At 41.5% G+C, this 13116-nt stretch overlaps 1 protein-coding gene across 6 annotated transcripts in view; it reads right to left on the bottom strand.

The window, feature by feature from the left end:
* LOC111592818 (Down syndrome cell adhesion molecule-like protein Dscam2) overlaps positions 1–13116 on the bottom strand; it is a 52100-nt gene that overhangs the window by 24213 nt on the left and 14771 nt on the right. For all 6 annotated transcript variants that reach the window (XM_023305237.2, XM_023305238.2, XM_023305236.2 and 3 more), the window contains exons 3-7: positions 8846–8982; positions 8548–8669; positions 8425–8483; positions 2461–2537; positions 2088–2277 (exon numbers count right to left, since the gene is read on the bottom strand). In XM_023305237.2, the coding sequence (XP_023161005.2) occupies positions 2088–2277; positions 2461–2537; positions 8425–8483; positions 8548–8669; positions 8846–8982 (585 nt within the window). The remainder of the gene's footprint in view (positions 1–2087; positions 2278–2460; positions 2538–8424; positions 8484–8547; positions 8670–8845; positions 8983–13116) is intronic.

The raw sequence follows: 13116 nt of genomic DNA, 5'->3' as shown, positions 1-13116 counted from the left end.
TTTGCGGCTTTCCAATCAAAACTTAAAGCCAATTTGAGCTGCTCTATTCTATTATTCTATTCTAAATTAATTACATACATTTTTAATGAGAGTGCTTAAGAAAGATCTGAGGCACATATATACAAATATCTATATATGTCTGCTCTGGCAAAGCAGAGAAAGAAGGAAACAAATTAAACTTGCAGCGAGCTCTAAGCAAACTTTTGGCCCGGGCGCACACAAAAGGCGGGCAGACAGAGTGGGCTGACTTGGGGTCTGCGTATTGTCGGGCATAAACTTTTATCGTATTGATTGATGATGTGTAATATGCGCACAAAGGCTAATAGAAATTCAGCTTAAGCGCATTTTCACACACAATAAACTTCAAATAAGCAGCACAAGATATTTGCCAAACAAAAAAAAAAGGATCTACACGTATTCAACTGACTCCTTTCTCTTTCCCTCTCTCTCTCTCTCTCTCTCTCTCTCTCTGTCTGTCTCTCTCTCTCTCTCTGTTAGCTTTCTGCTCCCTGGCGACTTGCCCTTTGCTGGCGATTGAATGTCACACGTCATAAATTATGCACAACAAAACTGAAATTGACTTGGACAACAGCTATAAAATACAAAACTTCAGATTTACACACACGCACACACACGCCCACACACACTCGCACACACATAAATAATAGCAAATTGCTTTTTGATAATAAAATAGGTATAGACGATTCTTATGCTGTGTTAACAAAGGTATTTCATAAATATTTGATCAAGACTGAAGCTGAGCTCACATTGATGCTCAGAACAGATATATTTGGAGCTGAAAGGACGCTCAGCACTGCGACTAAATATGAACTAGCTCAAGAATCTAAAGCGATTTCTATAGCAGACATATCTGGAACTATGTAAGAACTAGCCGAAGGAGCTTAAAGGATGCTGAAAGCTGATATATCTGGGATTACATATGGCATAAAAAATCAGATGAAAAGTTAGGCATAACAAATACATAATGGGGGCTTGTATAGGAAGCAGAAATATTGCTCAACTAGAGACCTCAAGGTGCCAGTTGGCCAAAACAGCCTGGCTAGGCATCTAGCTGCTAGGCATCAGTAAAACGATCTACTAAAGCCGCGTGTTGACTTTTTCCATAAGTCTATAAATTTATTAAATATTCCTTGACCTTTACCTACTACTCTTTCCACTCCTAATGTGTTCCTTATCTCCTTATCATAGTCATAAAAATGTATGTTAAAAATTTCTGTTTAAATAATAAATAATTTAGCAGAATTACTGAATCTATAAATATTTCAGTAAATAAAAAATAACAAGTATAAGTTCTCGATATTCTTAATCTTAATTAATACTTAATACTTAAACCTGTCTTAGGACTGCGCATTGCAGCCATTCGATCAGCTGAAGCTGAATCTCTAAGTAGAATAAGTTCCACAGTCCTTTAATCTATATCTATGCTTAAAATTAGTTTAAGATTCAATGTGAAAGTTACTAATATGAGCTCAAGAAACACGCAATCGACTGCTTTAATATTTCAATTTAAACAACTTTACATACCAAATATTCTTCATGTTTCTTAACCTAGTTATGTCTCTAAAAGCCTTTACGATTACAAATTTATATAGCAGGCATAGTAAATGTAATATATAAAGAGCTATAAAAAGCCAAGCAAAGCACTGACTTCCAGGAAAAACAAAAACAAAGGCAGCTCTAAGCATTAACCTGAACTGAAACCTATTTTAATGAGCCAGAACAAAGCGAGTTCTGGCCATAGTCAAGCACAAAGCCTTCAATTGAAATTGGCCTTTTCTGAAAGCTACTTTCACTCAGCTATGAATAAGGCAAGAGTCTAGAATGTGTGTCTTGCCCAAGAGTTAGAAAACACAGTTTTCGCAAAATATTCAGCTCGGTTGGCATTCAATTTTAATAATCTGCGCCAGCTATAAGCCGGGTATAAGTTTCACGAGCCGTGCCCCAAGCTGCTAATTAATTCAACTTAATTATGTGCCAACAGCGTGGGGAGAGGGGGGACCCTGCTGGGCATGCAGTGAAGCATTGCTGACTGGACGATTAAGCTGCAAAATGTGATTATCACGTACCTGTCAGTCTATTTACAGTGCGGCATGTGTAGCTTTTGTACGCATCATTGGGCCCCGCATTATTTATGTACAATTCGCCATTGGAGAGGACCGTGTACTTGCCGCCGATGTCCGTGTTTGGATACAGATGCATGCCGGTGTCCTGCACCCAGGCGGTGACTAGTACAAATTCCGACATATAGCTGGGCACCTGCGCAGGTAAAAAGAGACGGAGGCAGACGGAGAGAGAGGGAGAGAGAGAGAGAGGTAAGTAAACATGTTTAAGTTAAGCAAATTTGATCAGTTCGAGTTGAATTTAATTTGCGAGCTTAATGCATTTTGTGGCCTTTCGCTTTCAGCGAGCGCCACACCTGCCACCTGGCTCTTAGCTCACCTGACATTTCAGCACAGCCGTGTTGCCCGTCATCACGTACTCGTCGTGCACCTGCACCGTATACTTCTGGTTGACAACTGAAAACAAATGACCAAGCATATTTTTTAGCCCTTCAAATGTTGTATGTTGGTATATTGCGCATACGCCGCGTGCACGCAGCATGAATCAAGCGCTGGGCTAACAATTATGTTATGTTTCGCTTTTATTAGCCCGGGCGGCGTTCGTTTGTTTTAATGTTTATGGCCGGCGCTGACAAAAAGGCTTAGCCGTCTCACTACGCATAAAAAAGGTTCGCCAGAGTTTGACAGTCAAAATATGTCGCACATTAAACAGGCGACGACAAGGCACAACCACATCGAGACCTTTGTCAACCCACACACACACAGTCAGTCACACACGCACAACATGTCCAGCACATTGTGACACTTGGCAAAAGTGTGACCGTTTGTCAGCTCTTGTGCCCCTCAGCTGAGCTGCTCTTAAAAATTGGTTGCGCCAAATTTCAGTTGAAGTTTTTTCTGTTTGCTCTTCCCGCACCTTTTGTCAGGCCACAGCGCAAAATTAAGAGTGACGAGGATTCTAAAAACAGAGCCAGGTCATTGCACAGTGCTGCAAAAGCTAATGAATCGAGAAATTAAAAAACCTTTGCTGAAATTAAATAGATATTTTACAGGCAATTGGCAAGTAATCAGAACCCTGAGCGACGCATATTAAGATATAAAATTTATATAAATTATATATAAATAAATATATAAATTATATATAAATATATGCATAAATATATATATAGTTTTTTACATTTTCCTAGTTTGATCTACTGTCATAACTGTTGTATGTAATGGCTTAAGAGAAACTACAGATTTGACAGTCAACTGAGAGCATTATTTTTGATCTACCAGAGCTGAGAGCGTGCGAGTTGCTGCTTCTGGCTTAAGAGCTATGACTAGGCTGCGGCCTGCTAGGCGTGGCTTGACTAATAAATAAACAGCAAATGCAAATTAAATTTAATTTATTATATTTATAATTTCGATCCGCTTCATTTAACATTTAATTATGAGGTTTACACGACCCTGAACGCTGTTGAGAGCTGAATTTCTCTCGCTCTTGTGCTTGCTACAGATGGACATGGATCGACTTGAGTGCATCTGCCCCCTTCTGGCATGCCACGCAGCTTTCAGCAAAACCAGTTTACACTGAGCTCCCCTTTTTAATGGTTCAAATCTTGAGCTCATCAAATGTGAAGCTATTTATCTTTAGAGCTCTCAACGACTTCGCTTTGTTACCACTGTGCACAGCTGCTGACACATGTTAACCACGAGCTGGCCCCACTCTCCCACCGCATCGCGCTGGCGCTGGCATTTTGTAAATTAATTAAGATGGACAAAGGCAATTTTGTGCACGCGTCGCTTGAAAAGTGTTTGGGAAATGCTTTTCGCGCCTCAAATGCGAATAAGCAGCTTAAAGCAGAGCCTAAAAACTAACAGTATATGATCAAGTGTGTGTGTGTGTGTGTGGGGGTGGGCATAAGCTGTGTATGTGTGTGTGTAAACTCTGTTTAAATGTTGCTCACGAATTGTTTTCTTTTTTTGTTGGCTTAACTTTAATATGCTAAAATTGGATAAAGTTTAATTTGAAAAGTTGTTATTATTTGGCAGTTTATTTTACTTTTTACTTTTTACTTTTTACTTTTTACTTTTTACTTTTACTGTTTACTTTTTTCTTTTCTATTTTTATACTTTTATACTTTTATGTTTTGCTTTGTTTTGCATTCTATGGGCATGAAAAACTGGCTAAACTTTGTGACAACATTCCATTATAATTCCTCTGACCAGCGCGGCGGCTGCCTCTGTTTGCAGTTGAATTTCTGCTACAATTTTTGTATTTCTATTGCGAGTTTTGGGTTGTGCGCAAAAGGGGTATATTGGCTTTCTGATGCCCTAGAAGTGGAGTTACATAGCTACATTATTCTCAAGAAAGCCCAGCAATATGAACTAACAATTTCTGTAGCTAACGCTGTTGTTTCCAATTGGAATATATATTCGTCTAATTAGATTCAATCTGAGTTTTCCAGTTGGAGAGCTTAAGCAAGCTGGGCCTGCTCTTAGATCTGCAACGAGCATAAGACAGTCGGCTAAGCACGACTCTTACACTTTTAAACTTGCTTCTTTGTGGGATCTTCATTATTTGTATTGCTGCAGGGAGAGAGTTGAGGGGGTGGCCAGGGGTCTGGGGTCAGGACTCAGGACTGTTGCAGCTTGAGTTTTCATTTTTTTGCTCTTTTGTCCAGATATATTTTTGTTTTCTGCTGCATAGTTTTGGTAATTTAAGCAAAAGGCAAAGTTTTGTAAAAATTTCAAGTTGCAGTCGCGGGGGTGAGGGGGCGTGGCATGTGACAACATTGTGTGGCAAAGCGCAGAACAAGAGCAGGACAGCTGTGTGGCTACAGTAAGCTAAGTTTATAGATGCTACACAAAGTAACTGCAGAGGGAGAGCGTGGAGAGGCGTAGAGACAGAGCTGCTAGGCGGAAATTCATTTTCGCTTTGCTTTGTGGCAGTGCAGCCCTCTGTGTGTGTGTGTGTGTGTGTGTGTGTTTGGGGCAAACTTTTTGTTGCACAAATTTATGTTTATGATGTGCGCCGGCGGAAAGATGCTTTTGGTTGGTCGTTGCCAGTCTTTGCCTGATTTGCAGTTATTGTGCCGAGCGAACTATTAAATTGTCGTCTAGCCAAGCACGCTCCCTGCACAATGCTTGCCACAGAAAGGGCCGATGGGGGGAGGGCGGAGTGGCATGCTCAACGATGTGCATTCAACTAATTACGAACAAATTACGCAGGTTTCATACACAAGCGCTGCGACGAGGGCAGGTGGAGGCGACTGCGCCCAGGGCAACTTTGTAGCTCAATCAAAAAACTTTGATAACACAGAGACTGAGAGACAATGTAGCTGTGTATGTGTGTGTGTGTGTGTGTGAGTATGTGTGTGTGTGTTGTGGAAATGCAAAAGTGCAAGCCAAGTCGCAACTTTGTGGCAACATTCATCAGTCTCGCTGTCGGCGTCGAGTCCTTGCCCTGTGGCCTCTGACAGAATCAAAACTTTTGTGTTTTGTTTCCAGCATTTGTCAAGCTTCCCTCGTTATTTGTTGTCGTTTTTTTGCATTTGGTCTAATTTCGCGCACTTAAGTCAGACGAACTCCAAGGCTACGCACGCTGCGAGCTAAGCGCTGGCAATTAAGTAACGCAACTGCTAAGCTGGACCACGAGACAACGAGGCGCCAATACACAAAAAGTCAACTGCACACATTAGCTGAGAAATTAGTGTAGAGTCCCCCTGGAGCCCTGGGGCAACTTTTGCAAATTAGGCAAAACGCTTTGCGCCAAATCTACGCGTTGTCAAATTGTTCAAGCGTAAAGCGTTGCGGGCTACTCGCCCAGCAAAAAAAAATGGAAGAGCAAGAAAAACAACATTTTTCCACACACACAGAGACAAGACACAAACAAAGCGACCGCAAATAAAACAAAGTTCAGGAGGACTCAGCTTGAAAGGTGCGACTAGTAGATACCCTGCATAGGCACATAGACTGCATTCAAGTTGATTTCTGATTCAGCTCTTGAGTTACAGAAAATCGATATTTATCGATCATTATTGATCTTCGTGAGCCTAGTTATTGATCATTTTGTATAAACTTTATAAGCGTTATATTTGCCATTAAGTGACTTAAAAGTCTTAGATTTAAAATCGATATTTGCCAATTCCATTTAAAATCTTTTCAATATTTATCGATTTTGAGTAAAGAAAGTTTTTAATCAATGCGAAAAATAACTTTTTTAGTGTAGTCTTTGCAGTCTTTGATATTAACGCATGTGTTAGCCCCGCGTCTACAAATCGATAATTATCAATCAACTGTTTAGGTGATATCGATCAATTTTAATAAGAGGACTGAGAGTGCTTGGATCTAGGTTTATATTTATTTGTGTTTTCTTTGTAGTCTGCGTTAACAGTACATTCGAAAGTCTTGCTTTAAAAATCGATAATTATCGATATCGATCAAAAATGTTATCGATAACACCAACCGAGCACCATTGACTCATAAAATCTAAATTTCGCCCTCTGCTACTTCTACAGGGTATAATAAACCCGCCACGTGGCGTATACGTAACGTTGTGCTGACTTGCTGAAAAATGACCGGCGAACGTTGAAACTTTGCATGTAGCAAGAGCTACGTATCTAAGCACATATATATGTATATAAATGTGGTGTGTTTGTGTGCGTGTGGAACACCCTAACATATCTTAGATCTTTGCGGTGGCGACTTTTCTATTTGTTTTTGCTTTCAACTGTTTTCTTTCCCTCCCTGCCATCTCCCTCTCCCTCTCCCTCTCTCTCTCTCTCTCTCTGTGACTGTTAATTAAACGGAGCAGCCGCCGCAGCAGCCCCAAAAGTCAAGAGTCACGAGTTTTCCCTTTGAGAATTTTATCTACGCAACTGGGCATTTTATATGGCATTCATGGGTTTTATGGCCAGTGCTAATTGTTGTTTTTGTCTGTGTAGTCAGCTCAAGTTGGCGCAGTTGGGGGCCAATGAGCCAGAAAATCTATGCGACATGCGATGCCAATCAAAGTGATTGGCTCTGGCTCTGGCTCTGGCTCTGGCGACCCCACGGCTCCTGCCTCATTAATGCACTTTAATAAAGCCCTCGCCAAGTGCCTAATGAATGACAAAGTTTTGCCACTACTTCAAGCTGGACCAAAATAAAGGGAAACCAAAAAAAACGTAAGTAGTTAGACAAAGTTTTTACTTTTGGTAAAGAGTTGCGGAAGTCGCGAGTTGAAAACTTTTTTGTATTTATAGAAAATTCAACAACCAAAAAATTGTGCTTTGAGCTACGTCAAATGCAATTTCTATGTGGACTTTGACTTGAGAAAGTTAAGAGGCTTTTCAACTCATAAATAATTTTAGCTTTATAAATAATAAAATAATTCAAAATTAACGCTTTGAAGATGCGTCTTTTCTTCGTCATGAAAAACTTTTTGAATGCTTCTTTAATGAGCGCCAGAAAATAAAATCCGATGAGCTTCAATAGAATTTCGTTGCGTTTCTCAGTCACTTGAGCAAGGCATATAAAGAAGAAGGAAACTTAAGGAAACGAAAAATTATGAGAAAGTGTAGAGGGAGGAGATGCAAGAGGAAAAGTAGATGAAGCAAAGAGAAAAGGCAAATGGGAAATAGAAAAAGAAAATATTAAAGAACTGAAAGTAGTAGAAGAAAATGAATTAAAGATGAATTAAAATAAGAAGTAGAAGAACTAGAAGATGAAGTAAGTAAGTGAGTAAAAAGGAAGGGAAAATAAAACTAAAAGAAAAAAAATGGATGAAGAGAAGTAAAGGAGCAAAGAGCAAGCAGAAGAGAATTATGGAAAAATTAATGCAGATAATTTATATGAACTCTTTACAACAAACTTCGTTACGAGGCGTCAAATGCCAAACTTCAATTAGATTGAAAATATTAAAACTTTAAAGTCATTAAAAGAAAAGCGAAATGATTTGTCGAAATGCGAGCGAAACGTAGTTATGGAGTTGTTAAAGAACATTTGCCTTTTGTCGGCACCAACGCCGTGGCCCAGTAATAAAGCTCACAGCGTGGTTAGGGCAACCAGCCAAAAGCCAGAGTCAATTCTCGCGCTTGGGCGCCAAATTAGCGCCGAGCTTAGGGCGCTATGTTGACGGTGGCTGTAATCCAGCAGAATTTCGCCGCCGCCGCCTCGTTGCGTCCACATTTTTGGCAGTAGTAATTAAAACTTGCGTTGCCTGCTTTTAGGCGCTGCGTTTCGAAAACTTTGCAATTAAGGCGAAAGTTTTTTCTGTAGCCACGACAAGCTGAGTTAGCGCAAATCAACTGCCGCATGCGGCAATAAAATTATACGTAAATGAATTAAAAAATTTGTTAAATACACTCGACAAACTTACCGCCGCGCACGTGCACCTCCCGGCTGAGCACGGTGCCGACCAGATTGCGTAGTTTGCATCTGTGAAAGAATACAAAATAAATATTAAGTATACGAGGCGTTGCAGCATGCGCCCTCTGCTCACCTGTAGACGGTGGCATGCACCTCATGCCGATACTTTTCGGCTGTAAACGGATAGAACATCATGCTGCCATTGGACAGCTGAAACACCATGTCCTGCTGCGGCGGTATGGGCGTCCATTCCACCTAGTCGTCGAGGGGGCGTATTAGTTATTTTTTTTTTATACTTTCCTATCTTTGTTCGGGCAGTCAATTAACTTGGAAATGAGCGCCAGACTAAAACTGGCATGCATAATTAAGCAGGCGAAAACAAAACGGAAAAGAAAACCAAGCAACGGCCACGCCCATTTTATAGAGCTTACCTCTGGTGGGGGACTGCCATGGCCGGAGCATTCTATGAGGCCGCCCGAATTGTTGGAGAACTCAACGCGATGCGGCGGCTCGTGCAGGAATATCGGTCCCTGCAGATCCAAGCCATGCACTATATAGCTGCTCTCAGCTGCAAAGAGAAAGAGGAGTGAGAGAGTGAGTGAGTGAGTGAGCGAGTGAGTGAGAGGAATATATTTAGTTTGGCAGGGACTTCGTCAGCCGCAAGCGTGTAATGCACGAGCGGCCAAAGTTAATTTCAATTTCATTTAAGCCGCAAACTTTTTTGGCCAAAATTAAGTGGCAGTGACGTAGAGGCTGTTGTTGCCCGACTGCCTGACTGGCTGGCTGACTGAGGGCCAGGCCCAGCGGCTTGGCCTAAATTTTAATGAGCAGCGCTCGTGGACCACAACAAAGGCACGCACAAAGCGACAAAGACAATTGCTTTTTACCTGTGGCCATCGTTTTGTGGCTTGTTCGGCAGGTGTGGCAGCTCCTAATTGCTGTGGCACAGCCGCCGGCCAAAGCATTGCATAATTTTTGGGGCGTGTTTTAAAGGCGCTTTCGATGCGGCTTTTATGCCATATTTATTATTCACTTGGTAGTCAAGGCAGCCAAGGCAGGCGTGGCGACGCCCTCTCTCTCTGTGTGTGTGGGCGTGTGTCAAGCTATATTTGCATTGCGGCTCCCTGACAACTTGAGGCGTTGCCTCAGCAGTGCACTGACCCGTTTTTATGCCACACAGCAACTCGTGTAGATAACACATAATTTTTTAGTTTTTTATGCCAAGCAACTGCATGAATAATTTAATTATTTTTAAAAACTTAAAAAGAAGAGGCAGCTCTACATGAGTTGTGGCTGGCAAGAGAGAAGGCGACATTTATGAGCTTGTAAAAGAATTTCACTCGAATTTCGCGCGTTTTTCTAAAACAGCGAAAGACTGAATTGTCGTCAAGAAGACGTATTAGTGAGACTGAATTGAATTAGATATTTTGCTTTAAATGCGAGAATCTAATATTTATTGATTCATTGAAAATATTAAATTATATAAAAATATAAATTGTTTTCTGTATTAGACTGGAAAAATATTTTAAAAAATATAAAAGGAAAAATTGTGAATGAAAATGAAATTTGAGCTAGCAAAATTAGTAAAAAAAACCATAAGCAAGCCTAACTAACTACTAGCTAAAGTTAGTATATAAAAAAAGAATTTAATTAAATCAAAATTAGCTGAAATCACAACAATTTACAGCGCAACAGAAGAGAAAACGAACTGAAATATAAATCTACCTCTAATGAAATATATATAGTCATTCTCTATTATTCTATTATGCTCCATTCTCAGAAACGGAAAACAAAAAATTAATTAACGCAATCGAAACTTTGAGGCAAAACTAGAAGCAAACAGAAGTTGCTATACAAAAGAATGCAAATTAAATTATATAAAAAACTTCGCACAGCGAATTGCCGGAGAAATGGTAATTGAGAATCGGACGTGGAAGTGGAGCATTTTTGACAGCAGCCGCAAAGTGTGCAGCACTAAATTTGTAAGCAATTTTCAGCCGCAGCAATAAAATGAAAAATTGTTTTGTCAAAAAAGCCATTGGCCAAGAGATAACGATAGAGCGTCGAGCGTCGAGCGTAGAGCGTGGTCCAAGCAGAGTGCAGACTACAGCCAAGCTGGCCCCAAAAGCCCCAGCCGAAAGTGTTGCAAACTTTGTGCCACTTTCGTTGCGGTACTCAGAGTGTGTGTGTGTGTGTGTGCGTGTGTAGCACGCTGTCAACTGCAATGCCCAAAGGAAATGCGCCGAGCAAGGCAAAAATTGTTAGTGAAAAGTATAAAGTGTTTGCCGCAAGTTGATGCCACAACGGGCCAGCACATTAAATTTACAGTTTCAGTTTTTTAAGTCACTTAAGATAAAGTTTTTCTTCTCTGCTGTTGCAACCAGACGCAGTCTAATGAAAGTTAAATTCGTCAACTTAGAAATTTGGTGAGCTGAGCGCAGCTGAGGGCAGCTGCCAGCTAATTGAAGCCGAACAAAACAAACGCCAGTTAAAATGCGAGCCAAAGTCAGGTTATTTATGTGGCAAACAAAGGGCGTGCTGGCAACAAAGCCAGCGCTCGTATGCGATCAAAATGTGACATGAAAACGTGCCCCATATAACAGCTCCTATGTGTGCCTGTGTGTGGCTGATGATGATGGTAATGTAGCTGTCGCTGTAGCTGTAGCTGACTGTCTATGGCTTTTGTGGCACGTCTGTCTGGCTGTGTGTGTGCGTGTGGCACTGACAATGCGGCATAAACGCAACACAATGACCGTCTGATAAACTCGATAAGGTTTTGCTTGTGCCTGTCGCTCGTGTTGCATGTGGCGCGCTCCTTTGTTGCTGCCACTTTGCACATAATTGAATACACGCCGCACCATTTGTCAACGTTGTCAATCAAAATGGCCAAAGGACTTTAGAGGAATTGAAGCAGCAGCTGCCACGCCCACAGCTCAAACAAAATCAATTATATGAGGCGCAGAGAGAGGGAGGCCGAGAGATGCTATAAAAGTGCGCGCAGTGCCAGCGGCAGGCAGCGCTCATCATTATCACGGTTCATTAAAAACTGCTGGACGGAAATGACTGGCAGCAGCAGCAACTAAAGGAGAAGAAGAAGAAGAAGCAGCAGCAGCATCAATGTAACGACAGGCATCACTTGCCTGACGCCAGACAAAATGCAAATGAGCAGCAGCAAATCGCAAGCGACCCACTCCCGCCTCGCAGCAGCTGCCCCATTTGCAAGATGCCCATTTAGATTTCCATTCAGCAATGCAGCCATTATAAATGGCAGCGCTGCCTGAACGAAAGTCGTTTCGTAATTAAGAAGAAAATCCGTGCAAGTGAAAACAAGCGCACGAAAAGAAAACGCTGCGAATGGAGCTATCTCTGGGCATGTGTCTGACAGAAGCGCTGCACAGAGTGACTATCTATGGGCATGCTTGAGGTCGTGAAATCTTGAGCATAGCAGATTATTTGACTGAAGGTGCCCAAGGAATGGCACTTCTTTCATATGGGATTATAATTTAGGTGCTAAGCTGTTCACACTGCTCCATGCCAGCAGAAGAAGTTAAACACTTTTCAGATCGAGCATCACTTGACCTTTAGCTCGAAAGCACTCGATGCGTGAATCGCGACGTATTTCGTAGAGATTCGCACGAGCTCGAAAAGCTATGAAGTTTTAAGATCCAACTATGTTGAGCCGAATGAAAAATGCTTAATTTCCGAGTCAACTTAAGCTTTGGCTTTGTTACACCTTCACCCCTTTGACAGCTGTCAGATGTGATGCATATTTTCATACAATGTGAATGTCAAAGTGAGTGTCAACCCATAGTTGTCCTTCCAAGGAGTTCGATAAAGTCAACTTTTCGAAGATCTAGCTGCATTTAGTAGACTCACAGTGAGGCTTGGCTCGGAAATTCGGAAATATATTTATGAAATGCCTTAGCATGAGAGAGTTGCAGGCAAATCTAAAAAGATGAGTGAATTACATTTAGGCAGCATCAGCCAGAGTTCAGCTATGGCACTACAGTCGAGTCCATACAATCTTTAGGCCACAATGTTATATAACAACTTGCCATTGCGTAGGTCAATCAAGTTCTTGTTGAGATCAGCTGAATTTGAGCTCGTCAGTGTCATTAAGTGTTTGGCTTACGCATTTCAGAAAGTTCTGCTTCTACATGGCAAATGCTGCTTGGCTAAATTGGACTTTTCGTTCGCTTATTCTAATACCCGCTGTAAGCGTATTTTAACGAGCCAGCGGGCACAGCTTTAATTTCCAGGCAGAAGTCAGGAAAAACTGTAAATAATGAGAAGCGCTGGCTTCAAAGCTCAACTAAATCAAAAACGCCAACAGCCACCCTTAGCCAGCAGCCCCTAAATCTTAAAGAAGTACTTGGCTGAGCGACGGCAACGCCAAGGAGCAATAAAAAGCAGCGACAAGTTCGCAGCGTCAAAGTTTTTCCGTGCAGCATTTAAATGAAAACGCAATTTTCAGAGTCGAAAAAGTAAAAGAAAAGCAGAAGCAGCAGCTGAGGAGAAGCAGCTAGCAGCAGCTAGCAGCAGCAGCAGCAGGACACGTTAAAGCTGATTTGCATAAGGTACGTGAGTGAAAGATGTTCCAAGGCTTTTGTCTGCTGTCAAGGGGCCCAATAGAAAAGGCAGCGTTGGCTGGGGAGATGGGGGCTAAAATGGCTTGACAAATATAAACAGCATTCGAGGCGCA

The sequence above is a fragment of the Drosophila hydei genome, unplaced genomic scaffold (assembly GCF_003285905.1).
Source record: "Drosophila hydei strain 15085-1641.00,03,60 unplaced genomic scaffold, DhydRS2 tig00000243-arrow-arrow-pilon, whole genome shotgun sequence".
NCBI classification, from domain to species: Eukaryota; Metazoa; Arthropoda; class Insecta; order Diptera; family Drosophilidae; genus Drosophila; species Drosophila hydei.
The sequence above is the reverse complement of the archived record's forward strand: the minus strand, read 5'-3'. Positions and strand labels throughout refer to the sequence as shown.